This window comes from Lagenorhynchus albirostris, chromosome 5 (assembly GCF_949774975.1).
Source record: "Lagenorhynchus albirostris chromosome 5, mLagAlb1.1, whole genome shotgun sequence".
Lineage (NCBI taxonomy): Eukaryota > Metazoa > Chordata > Mammalia > Artiodactyla > Delphinidae > Lagenorhynchus > Lagenorhynchus albirostris.
This window is the reverse complement of record NC_083099.1, coordinates 89,903,293-89,918,234: the sequence shown is the minus strand read 5'-3', so window position 1 is coordinate 89,918,234 and position 14,942 is coordinate 89,903,293. Positions and strand designations below refer to the sequence as shown.

Sequence of the window (14,942 nt, the reverse complement as noted above, 5' to 3'; positions counted from 1 at the left end):
GAAGGAGAAAAACCATATGATCATCTCAATAGATGCAGAGAAAGCTTTCGACAAAATTCAACACCCATTTATGATAAAAACCCTGCATAAAGTAGGCATAGAGGGAACTTTCCTCAACATAATAAAGGCCATATATGACAAACACACAGCCAACATCATCCTCAATGGTGAAAAACTGAAAGCATTTCCACTAAGATCAGGAACAAGACAAGGTTGCCCACTCTCACCACTCTTATTCAACATAGTTTTCGAAGTTTTAGCCACAGGAATCAAAGAAAAGGAAATAAAAGGAATCCAAATCGGAAAAGAAGAAGTAAAGCTGTCACTGTTTGCAGATGACATGATACTCTACATAGAGAATCCTAAAGATGCTACCAGAAAACTACTAGAGCTAATCCATGAATTTTGTAAAGTAGCAGGATACAAAATTAATGCACAGACATCTCTGGCATTCCTATACACTAACGATGATAAATCTGAAAGTGAAATCAAGAAAACACTCCCATTTACCATTGCAACAAAAAGAATAAAATATCTAGGAATAAACCTACCTAAGGAGACAAAAGACCTGTATGCAGAAAACTATAAGACACTGATGAAAGAAATAAAAGATGATACAAATAGATGGAGAGATATACCATGTTCTTGGATTGGAAGAATCAACATTGTGAAAATGACTCTACTACCCAAAGCAATCTACAGATTCAGTGCAATGTGGATCAAACTATCACTGGCATTTTTCACAGAACTAGAACAAAAAATTTCACAATTTGTATGGAAACACAAAAGACCCCAAATAGCCACAGCAATCTTGAGAACGAAAAACGGAGCCGGAGGAATCAGGCTCCCTGACTTCAGACTATACTACAAAGCTACAGTAATCTTGACAGTATTGTACTGGCACAAAATCAGAAATATAGATCAATGGAACAGGATAGAAAGCCCAGAGATAAACCCACACACATATGGTCACCTTATCTTCGATAAAGGAGGCAGGAATGTACAATGGAGAAAGGACAGCCTCTACAATAAGTGGTGCTGGGAAAACTGGACAGGTACATGTAAAAGTATGAGATTAGATCACTCCCTAACACCATACACAAAAATAAACTCAAAATGGATTAAAGACCTAAATGTAAGGCCAGACACTATGAAACTCTTAAAGGAAAACATAGGCGGAACACTCTATGACATAAATCACAGCAAGATCCTTTTTGACCCACCTCCTTGAGAAATGGAAATAAAAACAAAAATAAACAAATGGGACCTAATGAAACTTCAAAGCTTTTGCACAGCAAAGGAAACCATAAACAAGACCGAAAGACAACCCTCAGAGTGGGAGAAAATATTTGCAAATGAAGTAACTGACAAAGGATTAATCTCCAAAATTTACAAGCAGCTCATGCAGCTCAATAACAAAAAAACAAACAACCCAATCCAAAAATGGGCAGAAGACCTAAATAGACGTTTCTCCAAAGAAGATATACAGACTGCCAACAAACACATGAAAGAATGCTCAACATCATTAATCTTTAGAGAAATGCAAATCAAAACTACCAAGAAATATCTCACACCAGTCAGAATGGCCATCATCAAAAAATCTAGAAACAATAACTGCTGGAGAGGGTGTGGAGAAAAGGGAACCCTCTTGCACTGCTGGTCAGAATGTAAATTGATACAGCCACTATGGAGAACAGTATGGAGGTTCCTTAAAAAACTACAAATAGAACTACCATATGACCAAGCAATCCCACTACTGGGCATATACCCTGAGAAAATCAGAAAGTCAGAAAGAGAAAGACAAATACTGTATGCTAACACATATATATATGGAATTAAAAAAAAAAGTGTCATGAAGAACCTAGGGATAAGACAGGAATAAAGACAGAGACCTACTAGAGAATGGACTTGAGGATATGGGGAGGGGGAAGGGTAAGCTGTGACAAAGCGAGAGAGAGGCATGGACATTTATACACTACCAAACGTAAGGTAGATAACTAGTGGGAAGCAGCCGCATAGCACAGGGACATCAGCTCGGTGCTTTGTGACCGCCTGGAGGGGTAGGATAGGGAGGGTGGGAGGGAGGGAGACGCAAGAGGGAAGAGATATGGGAACATATGTATATGTATAACTGATTCACTTTGTTATAAAGCAGAGACTAACACACCATTTTAAAGCAATTATACTCCAATAAAGATGTAAAATTATATATATATATATATATATATATAAGAATTATACACGCAAAGATACAGAGGAAATTTTCGAAAAATAAAATTATTAGTTAGCCCTACCAAAACAACATGGATTCAATAAGAGAAAAGATGAGACAATCAATGGAAAAAAATAGAGATCTTTTTGTGTTTTAGAACTCAGTGCAAATACAAATAGGAATTTAACCTGCAATAAGGTGGTATTGCAGATCATTGGGGAAAAGATTTATTCAACTGATAATTCTGGGACATTATTGTGGAAACACACACACACAACAACATCAGATCTCTTACTTACTCCTGACAGCAAAATAAATTCTAGATGAATCAAAGATTTAGCAATATGATTATCAAAATCATTAGAGAAAACAATGTAAAATTTCCTTAGAATTTTAGCATTGGAGAGTACTCTCTAAATATGACTAAAAATCTCAGAGGCCATAAATGAAAGGAAATTAAAGCAAACATTTTTGAAAATCTCACATGGCTCAAAACATAATAAAAACATTAAAAAATGAAAAATTATGAGAAAACATTTGTGACACACATCATATAAAGAAGATAATTTCCGGGCTTCCCTGGTGGCGCAGTGGTTGAGAGTCCGCCTGCCGATGCAGGGGACACGGGTTCGTGCCCCGGTCCGGGAAGATCCCACATGCCGCGGAGCGGCTTGGCCCGTGCGCCATGGACGCTGAGCCTGCGCATCTGGAGCCTGTGCTCCGCAACGGGAGAGGCCACAACAGTGGGAGGCCCGCACACCGTAAAAAAAAAAAAAAAAAAAAAAGATAATTTCCCTAATATGAAAATAGTTCGTATAAATTAGTAGGAAAATATAACCAAGTTGAAAAATGAACAAAGGCCAAATTTGAAAATTCAAATGAATTTTTTTTTTTTTTTTTGCAGTACGCAGGCCACTTATTGTTGTGGCGTCTCCTGTTGTGGAGTACAGGCTCCGGAAGCGCAGGCTCAGCGGCCTTGGCTCATGGCCCCAGCCGCTCCACGGCATGTGGGACCCTCTCGGACTGGGGCACAAACCCGTGTCCCCTGCATTGGCAGGCGGACTCTCAACCACTGCACTACCAGGGAAGCCCTCAAATGAATTTTAAACATGAAAATGTGCTCAGTCTTACTCATAAGAAATGTACATTAAAGCTACAAGTATATACCACTTTCCATCTATTTGATCAATGACATAAGAATGCTTGATAAGTCACGGGATAGGTGAAGGTGTGAGAAACAGACATTAATATATTGCTGGAGGGTATTTATTAATACAATTTTTATGAAGTTTTATTAGGCAATGTCTATTAATAATATCTGTATGTACCCTTTGACCCAGCAATGCATCTTCTGAAGTTTATTTAACAAGTATAATTGCATATATGTGAAATGAACATATTTACAAGAATGTTCACCGTTGTGTGCATGTAAATCCAAAAGGATGAGAACATGTAAACATGAAAAAAAAATGAGCACTAACAATGAAATATCAGAAAGGGAATGTAAAAGAACAATCCGTTTTAAAATTGCATCAAAAAACAATTATTTAGGAATAATTCTGACCAAGGAGGTGAAAGACTTATATGCTGAGAACTCTAAAACATTAATAAAGGAAACTGAAGATGATTCAAAGAAATGGAAAGATATTCCATGCACTTGGATTGGAAGAATTCACATTGTTAAAATGGCCACACCACCCAAAGCAATCTACAGAATTAATGTGATCCCTATCAAATTACCCATCACATTTTTCACAGAACTAGAATAATCCTACAATTTATGTGGAACCATAAAAGTCCCAGAATTAGCCAAGAAATCCTGAGGAAAAAGAACAAAGCAGGAGGCATAACCCTCCCAGACTTCAGACGATACTACAAAGCTACAGTAATCACAACAGCATGGTATTGGCACAAAAACAGACATATGGATCAATAGAACAGAAGAGAGAGCCCAGAAATAAACCCAAACACCCACAGTCAATTAATCTTTGACAAAGGAGGCAAGAATATACAATGGAGAAAAGACAGTCTCTTCAGTAAGTGGTGTTGGAAAAGCTGGACAGCTGCATGTCAATCAATGCAGTTAGAACATACCCTCACATCATACAGAAAAATAAATTCAAAATGGCTTAAAGACTTAAATATAAGACATGATACAACAAAACTCCTAGAAGAGAACACAGGCAAAACATTCTCTGACATAAATCATACCAATGTTTTCTTAGGTCAGTCTCCCAGGGCAACAGAAATAAAGCAAAAATAAACAAATGGGACCTAATCATACTTAAAAGCTTTTGCACAGCAAAGGAAACCATAAACAAAATGAAAAGAAAACCTATGGACTGGGAGAAATTATTTGCAAATGATGTGACCAATGAGGGCTTAATTTCCAAAATATATAAACAGCTCATACAACTCAATAACAAAAAAATCAAACAATCCAATCAAAAAATGGGCAGAAGACATAAATAGATATTTCTCCAAAGAAGAAATACATATGGCCAATATGCACATGAAAAGATGCTCAAGGTCACTAATCATTAGAGAAATGCAAATCAAAACTACACTGAGGTACCACCTCACACCAGTCAGAACAGCCGTCATTAAAAAGTCTACAAATAACAAATGCTAGAGAGGGTGTGGAGAAAAGGGAACCCTCCTATTGTTGGTGGGAATGTAAATTGGTGCAGCCACTATGGAAAACAGAATGGAGATTCCTCAAAAAACTAAAAATTGAATTGCCATATGATCCAACAATCCCACTCCTGGACATATACCCAGACAAAACTATAATTCAAAAAGATACATGCACTCCAATGTTCATAGCAGCATTATTTACAATAGCCAAGACATGGAAACAACCTAAGTGTCCATCAACAGATGAATGGATAAAGAAGATGTGGTACATATATACACAAGGGAATATTATTCAGCCATAAAAAGGAGTGAAATAATGCCATTTGCAGCAACATGGATGGACTCAGAGATTATCATACTAAGCAAAGTGAGAAAGAGAAAGAGAAGTACCATATAGTATCACTTATATGTAGATTCTAAAATATGACACAAATGAACTTACCTATGAAACAGAAACAGACTCACAGACATAGACAACAGACTTATGGTTGCCAAGAGGGAGGGGGGGAGAAGGAGGGATGAATCGGGAGTTTGGGATTAGCAAATGCAAACTATTATATATATGTATAGCTGAATTACTTTGCTGTACACCAGAAACTAACAAAACACTGTAAATCAACTATACCTTAATAAAATAAATTTTTTAAAAAAGAAAGAAAAGCAAAAGCCTTATAAAAGAGAAAAAAAAAAGAAAAATGTAAATGTCCATCATAAGATGGATATTTACCTAAAATAAATTTTGGTATACCTACAGAATCGAATAATAAAGAGCAGTTTAAAGACAATGAGACAGCGCTACATATACTGATCCTGATATGGAATGATCTTGAAGATATATTAAATGGAAAAAAACAAAAGCATATTCTGGATGCTATTACATCCATATTTATATCCACATAATGATTTATATGGTTTTATATACATTGACTGATTTTGGATGAATTCATAAGTAACTAGTAAAACCATGCCTCTTGAGAAGAGTAATTAAGTAACTAAAGACAAGAACGGGATGAAGACTTTTCACTGTACTGTATTCCATTTCACATGTTCTGATTTTTATACTATGTGCATGTACATAAAATTAAAATTATACAATTACACAAACATTTATTAAATGTTTTATTGCTTTTGTCCAAAGTTGCAGACATTTCTAAACAAATAAAACAGTTGTCAAGGAAAATGTAAAACACAATTCTTACATATATGTAATATGTATTCATATTATGCTTAGAAGATTGGTTCTTTTACTATAACTCAATACTAAAATTAACATATAAAATATATCTCAAAGTTCTTTTGGGATGTATATTATCTGCTTTACTGAGTACTGGCTGTAGTGGAGAAGGGGTATAATGTCTTTCTTTTTCAACTCAAGTTTCAAAAGGAGGTGATTCTGTAGTTCTTTGGCTCTTAAAAACCACTGTTTTCCAGTTTTTACAATCTTTTTAGTGAAAACAAAATTTAAGCCTAAATGACATTTCCATCTTTCTTAGCAGCTCACAGGAACTAGAGAACTCTAGAAATGGTTTCTGAGAGAACAGGAAGAGTTAGGGAATAGAACTGGGAAACATACAAATTGTAAACCAGTCTCCATTTCTAAAACATAAAATTTTCTTACTGTTAAACAAGATGAACTTTACAATAACAAGTGCAGAGGAGATATTTTTACAGAATCTTCTTTTTTTCTTATTAGCATTTTAAAAAATGGAATGTCTTTTCTTTTAATTTTGAGAAGTACTTTCCTTTTTTTTGAAAGGAGACTATGTCCTGTACCTGCAGTCATTTTATTTAAAAGTCTTCTGAAAAAGGAGATTATCTTCTTTAAGCAGAGCTTCTAAATAACTGTCAATTTGCTCCAGGTCTCCTGCTGGACCGCCCTGGAAAAGAGAAGCAACAATCATAGGAGGGGAAGAAGCTACAGGGTTTATTCCTGTAATCTGGGTGGCCTTGGACCAGTCTTCCCTATGATTCATGTAGCAACAAAACCCAGCTTGCATTCGAATAATGCTTTTAACCTTTTGAAATGTTTTTGCATTTAATCTCATTTTATGCTCACAAGTGGTTAGGAACTTGAATCTTTTTTTTTTTCTTCTTCTTCTTCTTTAGTGGAAATTAGTTCAACTGTGCTTTTTGGGGTTTTTTTTTCCCATTCTATATAATTACTTGTCATATTCCTAAAGCCCCCGCCCTCATCTCATTTTTCTGTTATAGGCTCTCATGAATTTTTAGCCTTAGAGGCAAAACAGACGGGTAGGCAAATTCTGACTTCTCTGTTTCTCCTTTTTCCTCTGCAGCATCTTTTCCCACAACCTTTGGCTTGCTGCCCTGATCTGTCCCCTTTTCTCTTTCCCTCAGTTCTCTATTGGGGTAATCTCAAGCTCTCCTTCCTTGAGCTTCTTGATCCATGAACAGCTGGACAAATGCTCCCTCTTTACTGACCTAAGTCTCACTCCCTCAGGCCCAACCATGGGATCAACTCATTCTCCAACTGCACTGATGGACAGGAGAATTTTTAGGAAGGACCTTTCAGAAATAATCCCAATGTTATTATTGTTTCCAATAAGTGTCTGGCACTATCATAGTTTCTCCATCCCTCATCTGGTTCCATTAAATGTGTTTTTGCTTTGCTCCCTTTGCCCTAGATTTGCTCAGTCTTCTAACAAGCCTGAATTGTACTGAGTCCCAGCTTTGTAACTAGGATGCTGTTTGGGTTTCCATGATACTGATATTCACTAGGATTTCCAAATATTCACTGACCCTGAGGAATGCCCTGTGTGATCCTTTCTGACACCGACAGCTCTCAGCCTGTTCAGTCTGGTCTAATCCTTTGGCTCCTGCTTTCTACCCTGCAGACTAGACTTCCTGCTAGGACTCCAGGTTGATCCTGTTCCCAGGTTCTTCATGTGCTGCCCCAACCGTCTGTTCCAGGTCCACTGCATCTCATGTGTCTGCTCTACTCCATGGTAGCTGCTCGCGCAATTAAAGGCACTGAAAATGTAAATTTCAAGTGGGGGATGAGAGTAAACATATCTGGGCAGGAGCCTTTTGAGTACCTCTCCAATGATACTGGATAAAACATTTCACATTCCGTGGGCTAAAGCCCTTCACCTCTTTACTAAAGTTTGTGAATAAAACAAATTAAGTTAGTATAATTACTCTGGCTACTGTGAGGGAACCCGGGGGTTTGACACAGAAGGAAGAGTAAACTACTATTCTTTCATTTTGTTTTTCCTAGCTGAACAGATTTGCTATTGTGAGAACCAAATAATTTTTATGAACTTTCTTGATAGACAGTGGTATTCCATTACTATGATAAAGAACTTCTTTGGTCTCTCTAGTTGTTCTTGTTAGTGAAACAACAGTCATCACTGAAACCCTACCATGTGTGAGGCTCCACCAGACCTTTCACATATGCAAAAACATTCACCACCCTCTGTAGCCACAAGAACCCAAAGGAGCTCCACTCAAATCCCACTCTCACAAATTGGCTTAGGTAGTACTGTTGACAGAAGGACAAATATAATTACCATTATGTGAAAATCGTTAGCTTTAATCATCCTTTTTATTTTAATAATGAAACATTTTAACTGTTGCCTAGACCACCCAAGAAGAGAGGGATCGTCTCTTTTGGCTATATACTTAATCAAAAATACTTTCTGTGTTTTCATTTTGTATTTTATATAAGAGAAATCCCAGCAAATCCAAAGATGTGTAGTTTTTGAAAGAGCAATGAACTCTCACACTGACTGAAAACCAGACAGTCGGCTTCAAAGTCCATGCTCATCATGTTCAATACTGATGCTCAGCAAGTTTCCTCGTCTGTCTCTCCGCGACCCCCTTCATGGGCAAAGCCGTCCTCCAGGCCTCCAGGCAGGTTTCTCTGGGAGACAGCTCCTGCCCTCTCTCCCTGCATGGCCCAGGAAGGACCTGTCTCCTGTTCCAGACTCAGAGCCTATGTCTGAGTTTTGTCTGGGTCCTGAGACAATTTTCTCCCCGTCAGACCCTATTTCCATATACTTTTTTAAAGCAGGCTAGATGATATCTAAGGAGCTTCCAGTTTACCATGACAATAAACTGAACCAAAGGCTAGTCTTGAGGCAGCCCAGAGAGTGCCCAGGTGTCCATCACCAGTGCTGGGGAAGCAACACAAAGTGCTGGGTGCTGAGTGTATGATGCCAAGTTGCTCCAGACACAGACCTGCCCTTGCGGGCCCCCAGAGAGCTCTCTGACCCCCTCTTAGGGAGCTTTCCTAGGAGTCCCACTGAACAACCTTCGTTTATACCCCAAGGAAAGCTGAGAAACACAGTCATAGTTCCTGGGCTCACTGTTGATTTCTCAATTTATTTCTAGCATCTACAGAAAGACTTTTCAACATTGGATATATATACTTTAATTTTTGATGTTTTCTCCCCAGCATTTGTATACGCTATAGTAGAAGATGGGTATTTCCTCACTGGCTCAATCTATCATAGAAGCCCAATTCTTTATGCATTCAAATATATAAATAAACAAGAAGAACAGTAATTCATAGTTACATGATATTTTCCTCTAAGATTAGAAGAGTCTGTTTTTTTAACCTCTGTATTAGGATAAAAATTAAAATATTTTGTTGTCTGAAAAAATTAGGAAAAAATTTCCTACTGGAAATATGCTACTGAGGAGACAGCATGATCGAACTATACCAACAGCACAAGCAAAGCTTCTGATTTTTTAAAGGGAAAATATAATAGGCCTTTAAAACAGTGTTCTAATTTATACTTTCAAAGTTCATTTATTTGTGATTTCAATATCCATTAAGAGAGAGTTAGGGCTCGGTTAAGTGACTCGTCCAAAGTCATAAGTGGATGACGACATTAGGAGAGGAAGCTAGCCCAGCGCTCTCTACACAATGTGTGTTCCTATTACTCAAATAAAATTTCATTTCTTACCAGCTGAAGTTTCTGCAATAATACTGTCAGTTTCACACGAAGATTATTCAGTTTGTCTTCAGTGATTTTTCTTTTTTTTTCACATTGTCCCAGGGATACTTCATTAAGCACTCCTCTTCTGTTTGCATCATAGATAATGGATTGCATGGTTTCCTTTAGTTTTTTTTCATATTGGACCATGTAAACATTACGGACCTGGGAATGTTTTAAAAACAGTTTTAGTATATTTTAAAAATATTACTTTCCTCCCTAATAGCAGAATATCATATTCCAATCCTACACATATATACCACGTGTCAACTCTGTACATATGTACTATGGGTGGTCTACATTTAAGATATGTTGATCCCTTAAGGAACTAACAATCTGATGGAAGAGGAAGAGAAAGAAGGAAAAATGCACAATAGTCCAGTAACTATAATATAAAGAGGCACGCCAAGGTCAGCTCAGAAACCCTTGCTTTGGAATAAAGAAGAAACCTAGTAATGCTTGAATTTGTTCTCCTACCAGGGCTACCATATTCTTCAAGGCACAAAGGGGATAGATGCCTGTGACTACTCGCCACAGCACCAGTAACTCATAGATGACGACAGAGTGTCCAGCCACTTGGGGCTTTAAATGTGTGATTTATAACTCAAGTCTGTAGCATCTGAAAAGCACAGAAGCTACAGTAAGAGGAATTCCTAGTCTGCCACTCTCCTTGGGTTCCCTAATCTGATGTAAAGAGTACGGTTATATACTAACGCATGTGACCTTTGCTAATTCAAGAGTCTTGGTTATTTTCCAAGAGCTTGTGTTGCACCTGAGGCACTCACAGAATAGAAAGAAGTAATGGAGTGGCCAAATGCTTCCATTTCAAAATGACATTAATTGCCTGTATCAACATTTTGAGAGGGCCGGGGGATATTCTGAGAAAAGAGATACAGGGAAAATCCTGTTTTGATAAACATTTGAATGTTTCAGCAATAAGAAGATTTCTGTATTCTAATATGCTGGGTTGCCAGGAAAATTGTACGGTAGCCTCGTTAGTCTTCTGGGTCCACCCTGTGCGCCTTCACCCTCCTCCACTACACTCACTAATACATGCAGGCCCTTCCCCAACACTGCCACATCATCCCCTTTAAGCACTCATTGACCTCATACATTTCTCCTTTTTCTATAAAATTCTTTAAACAAACAAACAAAACCCCCTAAGTATACTGAATTCTGTTTAATAGACGTTCACCAACTACTTCCTAAATTCGAGGCACTGAATTTTATTGTAGGTGATGCAGAGATATGTAAGATTCAGTCTTTGCTCTCAAGAAGCTTCTAGTCTACAGAATGAGATAATACAAGTATGCAAATATTGTATCTTTATGGGAGAAAATGTATTGTGCCCCAAGTAAGGCACAGATATTATTAGAGTTGAGAGGCGGGTGTGGAGTCTCCATTAAATAGAAGAGCATTAAAGTCCTGACTTAAGGTATTTGAGTTGGATTGACATCACTAATTTACCTCCAATTATGTATACTATTCATGTGCTACTAACTGAGAGGAATATTTGGGAGCAAGGACCCAAATACCACTCCACAGTAGTAAACAATGGCCATATATGTGTGCGTTTATATATATACACACATACATTCACACATATATATCATATGTTGTATTAAAGGTGAGACTTAATTGTGAAATCTATAGATTGCCACGTAAAGAAATCTTAGATTTCTTTCAAGACTTATACACTGCCTGGATGTTTGTGTGAGGGCACAAGGAATTAGACTCTGAAATCCTTGACCTGGCTCTGCCTCTTCTTACCTCATTTCCTGAGTTCTAGGCCTCGCCCTTCCAGGTATACATCAAGCTCCCTCCTGCCACAGACTCTTTGCCCTTGCTGCTGTCTTTGTTCAGCAGATTCAGCTCCAGATATACACAAGGCTCACTCTTGGTCTCAACCAGTATGAAAACATGGCTCAGATATTCCTTGCTCTCTGTATCTGAAATAGCCTCCCCTTCCCCAACACACCGTCACTGTCTATCCCCTGGCCTTGCACATTTTATGGCACATCACATTGTATGTTTATTTATGTTTTATTTAAGTGTTTGTTATCTATCTTTCCCTCGGGAACGTAACCTCAATGTAAAAAAAAAAATTGGTTTTGTACACCTCTCTATTTCCAACACCTGCCACAGGGCACTAAATAGTGAAGAGTTAGGACAGCAGATGTTCAGAATTAACAGCAAAGGGACTTCAAATACGAGGGCCAAACCTGCCTTGAAATGCAGGCTACATTCTGAGATCTTGGAGGGGCATCCTTTTTTGAACATGCTCAATTCAACCTACAAGAAGTTGATGGCTTAAAACTAAGGCGATAACCACCTCCTCCAAGAAGCTTCACAGGTGCTTCCCGTGGAGGCTTCTGTCAAACCCAGGAAGTGAGATCTCCCACGGCCTGAAGGTAGAGTAGGGTAAATAATTCAACACAGCTGGAATAATGAGGACAGAGTCATGGACAGTTCAGATGTCAGCAGCCAATTATAGTTCTTAGTTTTCAGAACTTCAGAATCTTATAAGCTTTTGCCATCCTAAACAACAGCCAGGAAACACTTTCTTGTGAAAAGCAACAACAATAATAAAACAAACCAAAACAAATAAAATTAAAAATATAAAAAACAATATTACCTAGAAAAATAACAGTATTGCTCATCAGCAATAAAAAGAAACACACGATTGATATACTTAATGGATCTGAAGGACATTATGTTGAGTGAATAAAGCCAATCATAAAGTGACACCTACCGTATGATACCATTTTGATAACATCCCTCAATAAGTGGTACTGGGAAAAATGGACAGCTACATGTAAAGGAATGAAATTAGAACACTCCCTAACACCATACACAAAAATAAACTCAAAATGGATTAGAGACCTCAATGTAAGACTGGACATTATAAAACTCTTAGAGGAAAACATAGGAAGAACACTCTTTGAGATAAATCACAGCAAGATCTTTTTTGACCCACCTCCTAGAGTAATGGAAATAAAAACAAAAATAAACAAATGGGACGTAATGAAACTTCAAAGCTTTTGCACAGCAAAGGAAACCATAAACAAAACGAAAAGACAACCCTTAGAATGGGAGAAAATATTTGCAAACGAATCAACGGACAAAGGAGTGATCTCTAAAATATATAAACAGCTCATGCAGCTCAATATTAAAAAAACAAACAACCCAATCCAAAAATGGGCAGAAGACCTAAATAGACATTTCTCCAGAGACATACAGATGGCCAAGAAGCATATGAAAAGCTGCTCAACATCACTAATTATTAGAGAAATGCAAATCAAAACTACAATAAGGTATCACCCCACACCAGTTAGAATGGGCATCATCAGAAAATCTACAAACAACAAATGCTGGAGAGAGTGTAGAGAAAAGGGAACCCTCTTGCACTGTTGGTGGGAATGTAAATTGATACAGCCATTATGGAGAACGGTATGGATGTTCCTTAATAAACTAAAAATAGAACTACCATATGACCCATCAATCCCACTACTGGGCATCTACCCGGAGAAAACCCTAATCCAAAAAGACACATGCACCCCAATGTTCATTGCAGTACTATTTACAATAGCCAGGTCATGGAAGCAACCTAAATGCCCATCGACAGACGAATGGATAAAGAAGATGTGGTACATATATACAATGGAATATTACTCTGCCATAAAAAGGAACGAAATTGGGACATTTGTAGAGATGTGGATGGATACAGAGACTGTCATACAGAGTGAAGTAAGTCAGAAAGAGAAAAACAATTATCGTATATTAACGCATATTTGTGGAACCTAGAAAAATAGTACAGATGCACCAGTTTGCAGGGCAGAAATTGAGACACAGATGTAGAGAACAAACGTATGGACACCAAGGGGGGAAAGCGGCGGGGGTGGTGGTGGTGTTGGTGGGATGAACTGGGAGATTGGGATTGACATGTATACACTAATATGTATAAAATAGATAACTAATAAGAACCTGCTGTATAAGAAAATAAAATTCAAAAATGAAAAAAAGAATGTTTATACAGCATGCTACATTCAAAATCATATTCAGTCTCTCAACGTTCACTATTTTGTAACCAGCAAACTGTATTTCCTTCAAGCACTAGCGGCCAGTTTAGCCAGTTTCCTGACTTATGCTTCTTGCTTTCTCAGGCTAACATCTCAATGAGGTTTCTAAAAAAGGTAACACTTTTGACAACTTTTAAAGCTCAATATAAAAGGACTTCTGGTTGTTTTAACATTTTAATTAAGGTGAGTATAGAATTGTAACAGGATGAGAGGCTTAGTTCTGCTGGTTAAACTCACTCTTGTAGAGGTATTTGCGGCAGATCAAAAATGGAATTCTTCCAAACCCCATTAATTCAGAATGGAATTAGGATTTGAAAGAAAGAATATTCAACTGAGATTTTAATTTTCTGCCTTGAATTTAAAAAGTCAGAGCTCTGGCAGCTCTGGAGCTCCAGAATCCTAATAAGTTTGCACAAAGTAAGGCAGGACTACAAAATCTATAGATTTTGCACCCTATTTACAAGAATATGCATGTGTTTGTGTGGGCAGACACTACAGCAGAAACAATCAACTTTGAGTCAATGCACAATAGTAAGGTCCAGATGCATTCAAAGCTACTTATTGATGTTGCTAGGATATGAGAGGATTGCTAATTTCAAGGATTCAATAATCTAGTTGAGGAGAAAATAAAATACAGGAAACTACTGTAATGCAAGGCAGAAAATTTAATTAATGCTAAAGTAGAGTTTTAAGGTCCTCTCAGAACACAGAAGTCAAGATTAATTTCACACGGAGAGACTGAGGTAGGCTTGATGTAGAAGGTAGCATTGATCAGGCTGTACAAAGGGTGGGCAGGATTTCCAGAGGCCAACCGTGGACTGGGAGAGTGGAGAAGAGTATTTGGGGGAACAGCACGGGGAAACGCTCAGAGGCAGGCCAGTCTAGTAGGTTGGAGCAACTCCATTTTGGATGGAGCAGATGGCTTGCAAGAGGAAAGAATAAAAGATGGTGGTTCAGGTTGGGTTGCAAAGGACCACCAATGCTGTCATGAATCATCTGCTACTCTAATAGTTATGGACACTGCTGATGTGGTCAGGGCGGGTGACCAAAAAAGTT

The 14,942-nt window shown here is 37.8% G+C and overlaps 1 protein-coding gene across 1 annotated transcript in view; it reads right to left on the bottom strand.

Annotated features, from left to right (window-relative positions):
• Positions 1 to 6,022: 6,022 nt before the first annotated feature.
• Positions 6,023 to 14,942, bottom strand: part of MORC1 (MORC family CW-type zinc finger 1) — a 290,081-nt gene continuing 281,161 nt past the window's right edge. The window contains exons 30-31 of the mRNA XM_060149355.1: positions 9,778 to 9,972; positions 6,023 to 6,726 (exon numbers count right to left, since the gene is read on the bottom strand). Coding sequence (XP_060005338.1) covers positions 6,634 to 6,726; positions 9,778 to 9,972 — 288 coding nt within the window. The 3' untranslated portion in view covers positions 6,023 to 6,633. The remainder of the gene's footprint in view (positions 6,727 to 9,777; positions 9,973 to 14,942) is intronic.